The sequence below is a fragment of the Coregonus clupeaformis genome, chromosome 2 (genome assembly GCF_020615455.1).
Source record: "Coregonus clupeaformis isolate EN_2021a chromosome 2, ASM2061545v1, whole genome shotgun sequence".
Taxonomy (NCBI): domain Eukaryota; kingdom Metazoa; phylum Chordata; class Actinopteri; order Salmoniformes; family Salmonidae; genus Coregonus; species Coregonus clupeaformis.
The window spans coordinates 9,374,543-9,390,762 of record NC_059193.1 but is presented as its reverse complement, the minus strand read 5'-3'; the positions used below and the strand labels follow the sequence as shown (position 1 = coordinate 9,390,762).

Below are 16,220 nucleotides of genomic sequence, written 5' to 3'. Positions count from 1 at the left end.
CTGTAACGTAATTTTTTTGGGGAAAAAGTCAAGGGGTCTGAATACTTTCCAAATGCACTGTTTGTTATCATTGTCTATTTGTATATTCTGGTATGTATACTGGTGTTTCTGCAATAAATAAAACATTTAATAAATAAATAAAAAACAAAAAAAACATACTGAACTACGGACTGACTGCTGAGAACATGTCTACAACTTACTTCATCAGCAAGCTGTCAAACTATCGCAAACTGACAAGCTACATGCTGTTTATCAGTGCAGTGGCCATCATCCTTACTGAGCTAGCTAATCCACTCTTGTGTTTGTCAGTGAAGATAGCTAGCAGCAGGCATGCTACAACAAGCTAAAACAGCTGATATAGTCATTGGTGATGGACATGCTTATTTTTGACGATCTCTGGCTTGCACATACAGTGGCAAGAAAAAGTATGTGAACCCTTTGGAATTACCTGGAATTCTGCATAAATTGGTAATAAAATGTCATCTGATCTTCATCTACTTCACAACAATAGACAAACACAGTCTGCTTAAACTAATAACACACTAATTATTGTATTTCTCTTGTTTATATTGAATACATAATTTAAACATTCACAGTGTAGGTTGGAAAAAGTATGTGAACCCCTAGGCTAATGACTTCTCCAAAAGCTAATTGGAGTCAGGAGTCAGCTAACCTGGAGTCTAATCAATGAGACGAGATTGGAGATCTTGGTTAGAGCTGCCCTGCCCTATAAAAAATGCTCACAAAATTTTAGTTTGCTGTTCACAAGAAGCATTGCCTGATGTGAACCATGCCTCGAACAAAAGAGATCTCAGAAGACCTAAGATTAAGAATTTCTGACTTGCATAAAGCTGGAAAGGGTTACAAAAGTATTTCTAAAAGCCTTGATGTTCATCAGTCCACGGTAAGACAAATAGTCTGAAATTGAGAAAGTTCAGCACTGTTGCTACTCTCCCTAGGAGTGGCCGTCCTGCAAAGATGACTGCAAGAGCACAGCACAGAATGCTCAATGAGGTTAAGAAGAATCCTAGAGTGTCAGCTAAAGACTTACAGAAATCTCTGGAACATGCTACAATTTCTGTTGACGAGTCTACGATACGTAAAACACTAAACAAGAATGGTGTTCATGGAAGGACACCACGGAAGAAGCCACAGATGTCCAAAAAAAACATTGCTGCACGTCTAAAGTTCGCAAGAAAGCACCTGGATGTTCCACATCGCTACTGCCAAAATATTCTGTGGACAGAAGAAACTAAAGTTGAGTTGTTTGGAAGGAACACAACACTATGTGTGGAGAAAAAAAGGCACAGCACACCAACATAAAACCTCATCCCAACTGTAAAGTATGGTGGAGGGAGCATCATGGTTTGGGGCTGCTTTGCTGCCTCAGGGCCTGGACAGCTTGCTATCATCAACGGAAAAATGAATTCAAGTTTATCAAGACATTTTGCAGGAGAATGTAAAGCTATCTGTCCACCAATTGAAGCTCAACAGAAGTTGGGTGATGCAACAGGACAACGACCCAAAACACAGAAGTAAATCAACAACAGAATAGCTTCAACAGAAGAAAATACGCCTTCTGGAGTGGTGTAGTGTCGAGTCAATGTTGCTAATTATTGCTGTTAAACAAAGGAGTCCGCTTATACTGAACTTTGATCATAAGTTTTATTCATATCACAAGATTTCAGCATAAGTTTACGGATGTCATGATCACCCGGAGAGCAGTGTCCTCCAAATTACAATGTCTGCTCTGCTCTTCTTTGTTTAAACCCAGTACTTATAATTTTCCCAAGATATGGGTGGCTCCCTCTACTGTCCAATCCCCTGTCTACAACACACACTCCCTCTGTTCTATGGGGCGTCACACTAAAACAATTCCCTCTGACACTAAATAAACATCCCCTCAGGTTCCACTTGAAAACATTAGCAAAGTCATAATCTTAATACACTACAGTGGCCCAGTCAGAGTCCTGACCTCAACCCGATTGAGATGCTGTGGCATGAGCTCACACCAGACATCAGAATATTGCTGAACTGAAACAGTTTTGTAAATAGGAATGGTTCAAAATTCCTCCTGACTGTTGTGCAGGTCTGATCCGCAACTACAGAAAACGTTTGGTTGAGGTTATTGCTGCCAAAGGAGGGTCAACCAGTTATTAAATCGAAGGGTTCACATACTTTTCCCACCCTGCACTGTAAATGTTTACACAGTGTGTTCAATAAAGACATGAAAACTTATAATTATTTGTGTGTTATTAGTTTAAGCACACTGTGTTTGTCTATTGTTGTTACTTAGACAAAGATCAGATCAAATTTTATTACCAATTTATGCAGATATTCAGGTAATTCCAAAGGGTTCACATACTTTTTCTTGCCACTGTATTCTGTACAGGAGTAGAGAGATGTCGTTTTGTACAGGAGTAGAGAGATGTCGTTTTGTACAGGAGGAGAGAGATGTCGTTTTGTACAGGAGTAGAGAGATGTCGTTTTGTACAGGAGTAGAGAGATGTCGTTTTGTACAGGAGTAGAGAGATGTCGTTTTGTACAGGAGTAGAGAGATGTCGTTTTGTACAGGAGTAGAGAGATGTCGTTTTGTTTTTACAACTTTCTGACTTTCTATCAGAGTATGCGTCTATGTCTGAAGCTTTGTGATTGGTTCACCCAAGTGAGTGTCATGCGTCAGAACATCAGAGTCACAGCTCGTAAAAGCCAAAAGCCGGGACAAGTTTTCAGAGGTGTAGGAGGGATTTTTTAAGAAAATACCACAACCATGACAAGGTCTCGATGCGGGTTTTAATGTCCCACATTTTTTACCCCCCTACCCCTTTCAGATATAAAGCACAGAAGGTATAAGGCAGACGGTATGGTAAAGACGGACGGGTTTTGATATAAAAGGGATTGTAGTTAGCTATGGTCTGAGAAAACATCAATGTTGTTTAAATCTTTCAGAGTTCATCTTGACGTGTACCTGGATTAGGTATTTTGGCATTTCTCCTTACTAGATCATTTATAGATCATTGTTTTGGGTCACCTTTGAAAGCATACTGTGCTACAACTTGCATTGTATTCATACCGTACTATGTGTATTTATGCAGCCAAACAGTCATTCTCCCATGAGTCTGGCTCCCTCACTGAATTCTAAACAAACAAGGTTGTAATACATGTGTTTTAGTAGGTGTGTTTTAGTAGGTGTGTTTTAGTAGGTGTGTTTAAGTAGGTGTGTTTAAGTAGGTGTGTTTAAGGTAAATCCTCTTTGGGAACTGATTAGTAAACAAATAACTGTGTTGCCTGGAGACAGACTGCCTGAATGTTATTCCCAGAACCACGGCAGATTCCTCATTATGCCATCTGTCCCTTAGCTGGCCCCCTGCCACAGAGCTCACCTCCACAACACACCTAAATACACACCTGAACACAAACCTGAACACACAACCATAATACCTCTCCTCCAAAATTCTCATCATGTCTGCTCTGTTGCCATGGGAGACCAACTGAAGTACTGTGAGATGTTAGTGTCATGTTGTTGTTGTTGTTGTTGTGGTGTAGTATACACGAGGAGCCAGGCCTTACTCTCCAGAGTCCTCCCTCTTGTCCACACACGGGTGCAGCACTGCACTCCCTCTCCCTCCGCTGGCCACCACTCTCCTGTGGATGTACTGAAACCCCTCCTGATTGGGCGACTCCAGCTGATAACCCAGAATCCTGTGAAGGAAAGACAGAAACAATATAAGAAAGTATTGGAAAAAGACACACAGAGGGAGAGCCAATTCAGTTAAACACTTTTACATTAAGGACTTTGTCTGCACCCCAAATGGTACCCTATTCCCTATGTAGTGCACTGCACTTGACAAGGGCCCATAGGGTAAATTAGTGCAGTATAGGGATAGGGTGGCATTTGGGACACAGCCATACTGTTGGTGTACCTGAGGTGTGGGGAATGTCCGTTCCACTCCTGACACTCCTCCTGTAGTAGCAGGGAGCTGCTGCTGTTCACCCTCCCTTCATAGAGCAGCTCGTCCACATCACTGAACAGCTGATGCACACGCTGGGTGTTCACTCTGTCAAACTCCTGAACACACCACAGGAGGCACACACTCACGAAACCTTCTTTACTGGAAAGGGCAGTGTGTGTGTGTGTGTGTGTGTGTGTTGTGTGTGTGTGTGTGCTCTCATACATCGTATCTCCATGAGTAGAGGGAGCTCTGTTCAGTAGAGAGGCCTGTAGCACAGCTCTGAGTGTCAGACCAGCAGGTGAGGCGTCTCTCAGGGGTCACTCCTCCACAGGAAGACTGGTACGAAGACAACTCACTGGAGGAATAGCATCAGAGAAGACCTCACTCACACTGACTGTATCTCAAATGGCACCCTATTCCCTATATAGTGCACTACTTTTGACCAGGGCCCATAGGGTTCTGGTCAAAAGTAGTGGTCAAAAGTAGTGCACTATAGAGGGAATAGGGTGCCATTTGAGACACAGACTGGTTTTCCATTATGAAACAAGTATATAGTCTGTAATACCAGCATGTTTCAAGCAGACCACCATAGTCCCTGTGCCCAAGAACACTAAGGTAACCTGCCTAAATGACTACTGACCCGTAGCACTCACGTCTGTAGCCATAAAGTGCTTTGAAAGGCTGGTCATGGCTCACATCAACACCATTATCCCAGAAACCCTAGACCCACTCCAATTTGCATATCGCCCCAACAGATCCACAGATGATGCCATCTCTATTGCGCTCCACACTCCCCTTTCACACCTGGTCAAAAGGAACACCTATGTGAGAATGCTATTAATTGACTACAGCTCAGCTAAGGACCCTGGGACTAAACACCTCCCTCTGCAACTGGTTCCTGGACTTCCTGACGGGCCGCCCCCAGGTGGTAAGGGTAGGTAACAACACATCTGCCACACTGATCCTCAACACGGGGGCCCCTCAGGGGTGCGTGCTCAGTCCCCTCCTATACTCTCTGTTCACTCATGACTGCGTGGCCATGCACGACTCCAACACCATCATTAAGTTTGCCGATGACACAACAGTGGTAGGCCTGATCACCGACAACGATGAGACAGCCTATAGGGAGGAGGTCAGAGACCTGGCAGTGTGGTGCCAGGACAACAACCTCTCCCTCAACGTGATCAAGACAAAGGAGATGATTGTGGACTACAGGAAAAAGAAGAGGACCGAGCACGCCCCCATTCTCATCGACGGGGCTGTAGTGGAACAGGTTGAGAGCTTCAAGTTCCTTGGTGTCCACATCACCAACAAACTAACATGGTCCAAGCACACCAAGACAGTCGTGAAGAGGGCACGACAAAACCTATTCCCCCTAAGGAGACTGAAAAGATTTGGCATGAGTCCTCAGATGCTCAAAAGGTTCTACAGCTGCACCATCGAGAGCATCCTGACTGGTTGCATCACTGCCTGGTATGGTAACTGCTCGGCCTCCGACCGCAAGGCCTCCGAGGGTAGTGCGTACGGCCTAGTACATCACTGGGGCCAAGCTTCCTGCCATCCAGGACCTCTATACCAGGCGGTGTCAGAGGAAGGCCCTAAAAATAGTCAAAGACTCCAGCCATACCGCACGGCAAGCGGTACCGGAGCGCCAAGTCTAGGTCCAAGAGGCTTCTAAACAGCTTCTACCCCCGAGCCATAAGACTCCTGAACATCTAATCAAATGGCTACCCAGACTATTTGCATTGCCCCCCACCCCTCTTTTACGCTGCTGCTACTCTCTGTTTATTATCTATGCATAGTCACTTTAATAACTCTACCTACATCTACATATTACCCCAATTACCTCGACTAACCGGTGCCCCTGCACATTGACTTGGTACCGGTACCCCCTGTATATAGCCTCGCTATTATTATTTTTACTGCTGCTCTTTAAATATTTGTTACTTTTATTTCACTGTAAGGTCTACACCTGTTGTATTCGGCGCATGTGACAAATATAATTTGATATGATTTATATAAAATGTTACTGCTAGCTATCTGTTAAAACTACTGTTAAAACATTTACTATCCATTTCTACCATTGGAAAATTACAATGGTTCACATGATTGATTTGAAGCACAGTGCCTCAGCTGACTTGCAATGGCTCCTCCTTGACTGCCTCGGGTGAAGAGGGAAGGGATTGAGAAAACGCTCCTCTCTCTGACCAGCTTTATCCTGGAACAAATGCAAAGAAAAGATGGCAATGTTTAAACGTTTTTGCTTCGTGTGGACGTACAGTGGGGGGAAAAAGTATTTAGTCAGCCACCAATTGTGCAAGTTCTCCCACTTAAAAAGATGAGAGAGGCCTGTAATTTTCATCATAGGTACACGTCAACTATGACAGACAAATTGAGATTTTTTTTCTCTAGAAAATCACATTGTAGGATTTTTAATGAATTTATTTGCAAATTATGGTGGAAAACAAGTATTTGGTCACCTACAAACAAGCAAGATTTCTGGCTCTCACAGACCTGTAACTTCTTCTTTAAGAGGCTCCTCTGTCCTCCACTCGTTACCTGTATTAATGGCACCTGTTTGAACTTGTTATCAGTATAAAAGACACCTGTCCACAACCTCAAACAGTCACACTCCAAACTCCACTATGGCCAAGACCAAAGAGCTGTCAAAGGACACCAGAAACAAAATTGTAGACCTGCACCAGGCTGGGAAGACTGAATCTGCAATAGGTAAGCAGCTTGGTTTGAACAAATCAACTGTGGGAGCAATTATTAGGAAATGGAAGACATACAAGACCACTGATAATCTCCCTCGATCTGGGGCTCCACGCAAGATCTCACCCCGTGGGGTCAAAATGATCACAAGAACGGTGAGCAAAAATCCCAGAACCACACGGGGGACCTAGTGAATGACCTGCAGAGAGCTGGGACCAAAGTAACAAAGCCTACCATCAGTAACACACTACGCCGCCAGGGACTCAAATCCTGCAGTGCCAGACGTGTCCCCCCTGCTTAAGCCAGTACATGTCCAGGCCCGTCTGAAGTTTGCTAGAGTGCATTTGGATGATCCAGAAGAGGATTGGGAGAATGTCATATGGTCAGATGAAACCAAAAAAGAACTTTTTGGTAAAAACTCAACTCGTCATATTTGGAGGACAAAGAATGCTGAGTTGCATCCAAAGAACACCATACCTACTGTGAAGCATGGGGGTGGAAACATCATGCTTTGGGGCTGTTTTTCTGCAAAGGGACCAGGACGACTGATCCGTGTAAAGGAAAGAATGAATGGGGCCATGTATCGTGAGATTTTGAGTGAAAATCTCCTTCCATCAGCAAGGGCATTGAAGATGAAACATGGCTGGGTCTTTCAGCATGACAATGATCCCAAACACACCGCCCGGGCAACGAAGGAGTGGCTTCGTAAGAAGCATTTCAAGGTCCTGGAGTGCCCTAGCCAGTCTCCAGATCTCAACCCCATAGAAAATCTTTGGAGGGAGTTGAAAGTCCGTGTTGCCCAGCGACAGCCCCAAAACATCACTGCTCTAGAGGAGATCTGCATGGAGGAATGGGCCAAAATACCAGCAACAGTGTGTGAAAACCTTGTGAAGACTTACAGAAAACGTTTGACCTGTGTCATTGCCAACAAAGGGTATATAACAAAGTATTGAGAAACTTTTGTTATTGACCAAATACTTATTTTCCACCATAATTTGCAAATAAATAAATTAAAAGTCCTACAATGTGATTTTCTGGAATTTTTTTTCTCATTTTGTCTGTCATAGTTGACGTGTACCTATGATGAAAATTACAGGCCTCTCTCATCTTTTTAAGTGGGAGAACTTGCACAATTGGTGGCTGACTAAATACTTTTTTCCCCCACTGTAGGTAGGTGGATGGAGGGCAGATGAGGAAGTCCCATACCTATGTGATTATCTTGAATACATTATACATACCACATAGACTACAAAACAGTCGAGTCACACCTGATATGTCACCTCCATGCTTACCTGATGAGTGACAGTGCCAAACAGATGTCCCGTTCAAAAGGACACCAGCAACATTAGCACGCTGACGGTAACAAACCCTCAGCCAGCCCGTACAGCTGCACCCAAGCCAGCTTTCTTCCACTGACTGACTGCCCCCCTAATCCTCCTGCTAGTTATGACATTAATAATTCAACCTGAACAAGGCAGGGGAATAAATATGCCGACAATTACATGCCTGAATGAGTTAGTCCATTACTTCATATTTTGTTGTTGTTAGTGTGAAATAAAAATGGATAGACAGAATTAGAATTAAAAACATTTTAATATAGATTTTTTTATTCATATCCACTTACTTCAAATGTCAAATTGTTTCAATTTCTTCAATAATACGTCCCTGGGTTTCCATTTAAATGTCTCTTGTACACAATGTAATCTAAGTAGCACAAACGGGCGTATGGGGTAAATGTACACTGTCTGATAATGCCGTTTCTAGTCCATGCTGAGTGTTGGCTGGGATAATGAACAACGTGTCCTGACACTATGGCAACATACACAGCCTGCTACAAATATGACATTTAACTATGTCATAGAGCAATGGAACTGTTAAACCGCTGAAAAGTCATTACAAGATGGAAACTGAAACCAAATCAGTGCTCGACTTGGACTGAAATAGGTGCCGGTACTCGTTTTGGGTGCTGGTAATGTTTATATTTAGGGGCAGGAGCTACACAATACTTTGAGCTAATATTCTATGAGAGGAACAGGAGCTCAAGCTGTGGAAAATGTGAGGTGCCGGTTCTCAACTCCGGTGAGCTCCTGCCCAAGTCAAACACAGAACCAAATGTAATTGAAACTAGATGTCATCAGGCAATAGAGATGAATGGTGTGGAGATAAATGTCTCAAATATGTCTTTTTTTATAATCAATTAACTATAGCTTCCACACAGAAAAACAGGACTTGACTTACCCTATGACAATGAGTCCCCTGCCCCTGCTGTGGTCCCCTAGCCTACAGTAGTCCATGTGGAGCGGGTGGAGCAGCAGGGGGAGGCTGGAGCCAGGCAGGGCCCCCAGGCTGAGGGGTACACCCTGGGTAACGGCAGCAGCAGGCATCTACTCTCCCTCCCTAGAGGTGCCTGGAGCCAAAGAGCCAGGGGTTGTCCACTGCCTCCTCCTCAGCTGTCTGACCTGGCTGGCCACCTTAGCACTGAGCCCCTCACACCTCAGCCCACACTCACGCATTTCCAGCCCAGGGTTCCTCCTCTCCTGCCTCCTCTCTGGCTGGTACAGTAAAGGTCAGGGCAAACCCCAGGGTGCTGGCCACTCACAGGGTGACGCTCTTCTCATATTTCCCTCCCTCCCTCCGACACCCCCTCTTCAGATCACTGGATGGCTCTGATACCTTCTTACGGTCTGACCATGGTTGAAACTCCCCTCTGACGTCACTCCTCTCTTTCTCTATCCCTCCCCTCCTGTCTATCCCTCCCCTCTCCATCCCATAGCAACGTCTCTCTCTCCATTTCCTTATTTCTTTCTTTCTCCACCCCCTCTTCTCCTTTCTTCTCTCTCTTTCTCCTTGGCTCCCACAGCAACATTTGAGCCCCAGTGAGTGGAAGGTCGGTCGGTCCCACTGTGGTTCAGTAGAGCGGTCCCACCTGTGGTTCAGTAGAGCGGTCATGTGGAAAAACCACACCTTGCTAGCTTTGTCATTCTCTCCCCTTGGGCAGAGCGACTAGCAGCACAATGAGACTGCTGTCCTCATCATTTTCATTAAAATAATAAATGCACAGAGTAAAAGATGCATGTGGGGGGAAATGCTTCAAACTGAACTTGAATGTGAGGGGGGGGCATCCTGTATACTTCCTGTAAGCACCATACACTACCACCCCCTAGTAAACGTGAACAAAATCCCTCCCGTGTGGTATGGATGGGAAAGGAAAACTAATTAGCGAGAGAGTGATGCAGGCGGCATTAACGGTTGGTGGAGGTCAAAGAGTAGGGCGAACGGCCCATCCAGGCAGCTCACATTTCCCTCACAGAGCAAATGCCAAACCAGCCGAGCACCACCCAGCCAACCTAGCCGACACAGGCTCATCAAACTTTCAGCAGCAGAATGGGTGCAGAAAGGCCCAGCTAATTGAAATGGAGTCGTTTTCTCCCAGGCCTTTGTGTGAGGCAACAATAGGACAGTGATTTCATAGGGCTTGAGCAACCCTCCCTGTGAGAATTCTGCTGCTCCATATCTGGTTTTCTGTCAATTGAGTGACCACCAAGGTTATTATAGTAAACAAAATCAAAAAACAAAAACGAATCATGAAAAAACAACTTAGTAAACTGAAATAAAATGAACAAACCTGTTTGAAAAACTACAACTATACTGAAACTATTATCTTCGACTCCAAAACAACTAAAATAAAATAAAAACCAACATGAAGTATGTTCAGTTTTGTTTTGGGGGGGCAAAAATCGAATGGGGTTTTCAAGCTTTCTTTTCTGATGGGGTTTTCAAGCTTCTTAATCTGGCGGGTTACATTGAGACTGACTTTATAATTTAAAGGTAGACTCAGCGTGATGACGTCAAAATAAACATGTATCTAACCCCCATATCACACACTCAAACTGAAATCATAATATTATGTGTGTACATTGTACAATCAATTAGTGAGAGAGCGCCTCAAATATTACATGTATTTGTATATATCCACTGTACACATAAATCCCTGCAAATGTGTTCTTGTTTCAGTCATGTTTTGGTCACGTTTGCATGGTTAAAACGAAAACACCCTAATGCTTGACAATAGAGCCTTCCACAATGCAGGTGATGGCTGCATGGTGCAGCTGGTGAGAAGCAACTGCAGACACTTGCAGTCAAAACGTCATGACCTTTGATCACATGATTTTTGTCAAGTTCATGCAGTCGACATGTAGGTGTAAAGGATGTCACGCTGCTTTCTTAGTGAGTACCACTACCCCCTGATTCAGCTCACACCGAGGCTCGACCCCAGGACCTCTGCCTTGCTCGACCCCAGGACCTCTGCCTTGCTCGCACACGTGAACGCCCTTCTGGAGTGTCTTACCGGTCTGCGCCAGGCTAAACGCTCTTCAGGCTGAGGAGTAAGTTTTTCATCCCCATGAGCTACATAGGCGTCAGTCTGACAATTCTTATCCCCAGAATGCAACACACCTTGAAAAGCGTTGATCGACGATGGTCAACGACCTGACAAAAGTGATCAGCTTGAAAGCTTGACCACTCCCGAGTGGCGCAGTGGTCTAAGGCACTGCATCGCAGTGCTAGCTGTGCCACTAGAGATCCTGGTTTGAATCCAGGCTCTGTCGTAGCCGGCCGCGACCGGGAGATCCATGGGGCGGCGCACAATTGGCCCAGCGTCGTCCAGGGTAGGGGAGGGAATTGCCGGCAGGGATGTAGCTCAGTTGGTAGAGCATGGCTTTTGCAACGCCAGGGTTGTGGCTTCGATTCCCACAGGGGGCCAGTATGAAAAATATAAAAAATAATGTATGCACTCACTAACTGTAAGTTGCTCTGGATAAACGCATCTGCTAAAATGACAAAAAAAAATCACCTTATGCATTACTTTCCAGGTAGCCTGGCGGTTAAGAGCATTGGGCCAGTAACTGAAAGGTTGCTGATTTGAATCCCTGAGCTGGCAAGGTGGAAAAATCTGCCGTTCTGCCATTGAGCAAGGCAGTTAACCCGTCGCAACAACAACTGCTCCCCGGACGACGTCGATTAAGGCAGCGGAAGACACGTTTCGGTTGAAGGCATTCAGTTGTGCAACTGACTAGGTATCCTTCCCTTCACAGTGGCAAAACGTGACATCACAAAAACTATACAACACATAAATGGCTCCTCGCCTCTCACCCATAGGCTACTTTCTGTTAATGTGCATCATGATTTTAACCAATGATGAGTAGGCATTGCCTACTAATTGCCTTCTAATTGTCTACTAATTGGTTGATGATGTCATTGGAAACACTTATCTTCCTCTCTTTTTGATTGGGGTGTTGCTGGAGATCATGAAAATGAAGTTTTTTAAATGTCCCTTTGAAGTTCAGAACCCTCATTCTCTGTTCTTTCCACCAGAGGTCACTAAAACACCATTTATCAAACTGCTGGAGCATCACTTTGCCAAATCCCTCTGCATTATGTTACCACACAAAATATAGCAGACATACACTACCAGTCAAAGGTTTTAGAACACCTACTCATTCAAGGGTTTTTCTTTATTTTTACTATTTTCTACATTGTAGAATAATAGTGAAGACATCAAAACTATGAAATAACACATATGAAATAACACATATGGAATCATATAGTAGTAACCAAGAAAGTGTTAAATATATTTTATATTTGAGATTTTTCAAATAGCCACCCTTTGCTTTGATAACAACTTTGCACACTCTTGGCATTCTCTCAACCAGCTTCATGAGGTAGTCACCTGGAATGAATTTCAATTAACAGGTGTGCCTTCTTAAAAGTTCATTTGTGGAATTTCTTTCCTTCTTAACGCATTTGAGCCAATCAGTTGTGTTGTGACAAGGTAGGGGGGGGGTATACAGAAGATAGCCCTATTTGGTAAAAGACCAAGTCCATATTATGGCAAGAACAGCTCAAATAAGCAAAGAGAAACGACAGTCCATCATTACTTTAAGACATGAAGGTCAGTCAATCCAGAACATTTCAAGAACTTTGAAAGTTTCTTTAAGTGCAGTCGCAAAAACCATCAAGAGTTCAAGTAACAGACACATCTCAACATCAACTGTTCAGAGGAGACTGTGTGAATCAGGCCTTCATGGTTGAATTGCTGCAAAGAAACCACGACTAAAGGACACCAATAAGAAGAAGAGACTTGCTTGGGCCAAGAAACACGAGCAATGGACCTTAGACCAGTGGAAATTTGTCCTTTGGTCTGGAGTCCAAATTAGAGATTTTTGATTCCAACCGCCATGTCTTTGTGAGACGCGGTGTGGGTGAACGGATGATCTCCACATGTGTATTTCCCACCGTAAAGCATGGATGAGTAGGTGTTATGGTGTGGGGGTGCTTTGCTGGTGACACTGTCTGTGATTTATTTACATTTCAAGGCACACTTAACCAGCATGGCTACCACGGCATTCTGCAGCAATACGCCATCCCATCTGGTTTGGGCTTAGTGGGACTATCCTTTGTTTTTCAACAGGACAATGACCCAACACACCTCCAGGCTGTGTAAGGGCTATTTTACCAAAAAGGAGAGTGATGGAGTGCTGCATCAGATGACCTGGCCTCCACAATCCCCCAACCTCAACCTAATTGAGATGGTTTGGGATGAGTCGAACCGCAGAGTGAAGGAAAAGCAGCCAAGAAGTGCTCAGCATATATGGGAACTCCTTCAAGACTGTTGGAAAAGCATGAGAATGCCAAGAGTGTTCAAAGCTGTCATCAAGGCAAAGGGTGGCTATTTGAAGAATCTCAAATATAAAATATATTTTGATTTGTTTAACACTTTTTTGGTTACTACATGATTCCATGTGTGTTATTTCATAGTTTTGACGTATTCACTTTATTCTACAATGTAGAAAATAGTCAAAATAAAGTAAAACCCTTGAATGGATAGGTGTTCTAAAACTTTTGACCGGTAGTGTACTACTGCCGTGATTTCCTTTAAATCCATAGTCATGCAATGGCCACAACTGAGAGATTATTTAATAACAATTATAAACTGGGTGGTTCGAGCCCTGAATGCTGATTGGCTGACAGCCATGGTATATCAGACCGTGTACCACGGGTATGACAAAACATTTATTTTTACTGCTAATTACATTGGTAACCAGTTTATAATAGCAATAAGGCACCTCTGTCATTTTGTGGTACATGGCCAATATACCACGGCTAAGGGCTGTATCCAGACACTCCGCATTGCGTTGTGCATAAGAACAGACCTTAGCGTGGTATACACACCCCCTCGGGCCTTATTGCTTAAATATAGCCCCACATTAACGTTCCTTTCAAATCAAATTAAGTGAATACAATAGCGGTCCCTCATCTCATTATCTGAGACAGAGAGCTACTCAGGGGGTATTTAAGCTGTAACTATGCCGTAATCATGCTATCAGGGTAGATGGCGCAATTAGATATAGTTGTGGCAAAGGAAAGACTACACCTTGATTCTCTGACATTGGCCCTGTATTAATTAGTCATATCAAGATGCCATTGAGGGAGAAAATAAATTAAATATTGAGAGCTGTAGGTCATCTCTCCCTTATTTATTATTTATTTGTCCAAAGGAATAAAACAAATCTGTAGAAAATTAAAGAATGAGTATCCTGCCTCTATTCCAATGTGTGTAAGACAACTCAACACTGAATAGATGGAGCAGATCAGTTGATGAGGAAATTAGTAAAGGGATCAGAAGATCTGCACAGTATTCCTTTTTTTCATTAACTTGACTTAGACAGGGAAGTGTCTGGCGAACGAGATAAGAAGTTCCATCAAGTTCCATCAAATACTTACACAGTGGAAGGTACGCATCAGAAAATGGTAAATAATTCCACAAAGCAAATATATTTTTAAAATGTCCAACTTTTGGTTGTGATAAATCTGGAAAAAAATGCTTAGAATTATGCATTTAGGGACAGGGGCGCAACTTTGGTTTAGAACTGGGGGGGACATTTTTTTTAAATATTATTATTTTATCCAGTCGGATAAACACCAAACAGCCTACCTGACCGCTCTGAGGCGTTTGCATGGTCCTAAAGCACACAGTTTCCCTTTTTTGTATCACATTCCAATGATAAAACTGAGGGGGCCAAAAATGCAATTTCAGAATGTCCCCCGTCCCCAGTGAAAGTTGCGCCCCTGTTTAGGGAATCTTACTTTGAACTGTCATCCTTCTGTTGCATCGGTTGCAGTCCGCTTGTGCTCGGCCTCTTCCATTGATATTGATCTCTGTCAAGCAGCAACCATTTCTCGGAGTTAAAGACATTATTTCTAACAAACACTCCATGGGCTATGGAGCCTGCAGATCCTTTTATCTGCATTGTCTGTGCCTGGACCGTCATGAAAAAGCCTAAGTTCGTGCTGGTGCCTACTTTCAACTGATCCCAGGTCGGCTTGGAGTCGGAGACGTAAACTCTGTGAATGGGAATGCGACAGCAGCCTCGCATCCTAAATGAACCGAGCCTGGCAGCGCGTGTGCCTGCCAGCTGCCAGCAGGTGGTTGCTATGCCAAACAATTATGGGGAATCTGATTGGACCAAGGAACTTGGCTACTGTATCAGTGCTTGATTTTCCTTATCTAGCCTACTACATCAAAGACTTTCACTGAATGTATTGCATACATTGCATTCAATATGTTAGTTGTAACCAAGGTTATATAGGACCATGTTGGTAGGCTATAAAGCAGACTAGTTATGTATTATTCCCGTGTAGCTCAGTTGGTAGAGCATGGTGCTTGCAACGCCATGGTAGTGGGTTTGATTCCCACGGGGGACCAGTACGGAAATATATGCACTCACTATTGTAAGTCGCTCTGGAAAAGAGCGTCTGCTAAATAACTAAAATGTAAACATGTTTAGGGTAGGTCTATTTATAGGAAGAATTATATCATTTTCGTTTATATTTTACACTTCCAATGTGGGAGAATATAAGGCAGACCCAAAACCAAACAACCTCTGCTTTTACTATTAATGGTTCAAACAGTAGCCTACCTAAAATGATATGCAGCCCTCTGACCACCAGGTTGAGCTATAGACCTTTCTGTGTTTGCAAACATTGCTGCACGAGGGCGATGCGCACAAGTTGGTGGCAGTACAACGGGGAGTTCTTATAGAATCCCAGCAAAAAAAGCCTCTATTTACATGTTGCTTATGAGTGCATTTCACACTACTTTTGTATTATAATTGGATTTTAAGGCTCGTATGAATGTCCTGCATAATATAATGTTTGTGTCATCATTGCAAATCAACTGCATTATACTTAAAAAACACTTCAACTTCAACCAGTAAAATGACTATTTGGCTAGCTTTTTCTACAGCCTATATCAATGAGCGTTAGCATTCTAGCTAACAAATGTTGCATCCAAAATAGTTATTTTGCAAAGATCACAAACAAATATAACCTTAGCGACTGTTCACCCAAGAATCAAAACATAATTGTAAGCGTATGAGAACCCCCAAAAAAGTTATTTTGTTTAGAAGTAATAAAAACTTACATCTAGGCTATGTTGAATGGGTGCAGATGGCCAAACCATCACACTATGAGGTTCTTACTGTGGAATGCAGT

General features: G+C 43.4%; 1 protein-coding gene across 2 annotated transcripts in view; it reads right to left on the bottom strand.

The window, feature by feature from the left end:
* fam149a (family with sequence similarity 149 member A) overlaps window positions 1-9,253 on the bottom strand; it is a 34,727-nt gene extending 25,474 nt beyond the window's left edge. For both annotated transcript variants that reach the window (XM_041904046.1, XM_041904055.1), the window contains exons 1-5: window positions 8,907-9,253; window positions 6,049-6,171; window positions 4,176-4,308; window positions 3,924-4,069; window positions 3,571-3,702 (exon numbers count right to left, since the gene is read on the bottom strand). In XM_041904046.1, coding sequence (XP_041759980.1) covers window positions 3,571-3,702; window positions 3,924-4,069; window positions 4,176-4,308; window positions 6,049-6,171; window positions 8,907-9,052 — 680 coding nt within the window. In that variant the 5' untranslated portion in view covers window positions 9,053-9,253. The remainder of the gene's footprint in view (window positions 1-3,570; window positions 3,703-3,923; window positions 4,070-4,175; window positions 4,309-6,048; window positions 6,172-8,906) is intronic.
* Between the last annotated feature and the right edge of the window lie 6,967 nt (window positions 9,254-16,220).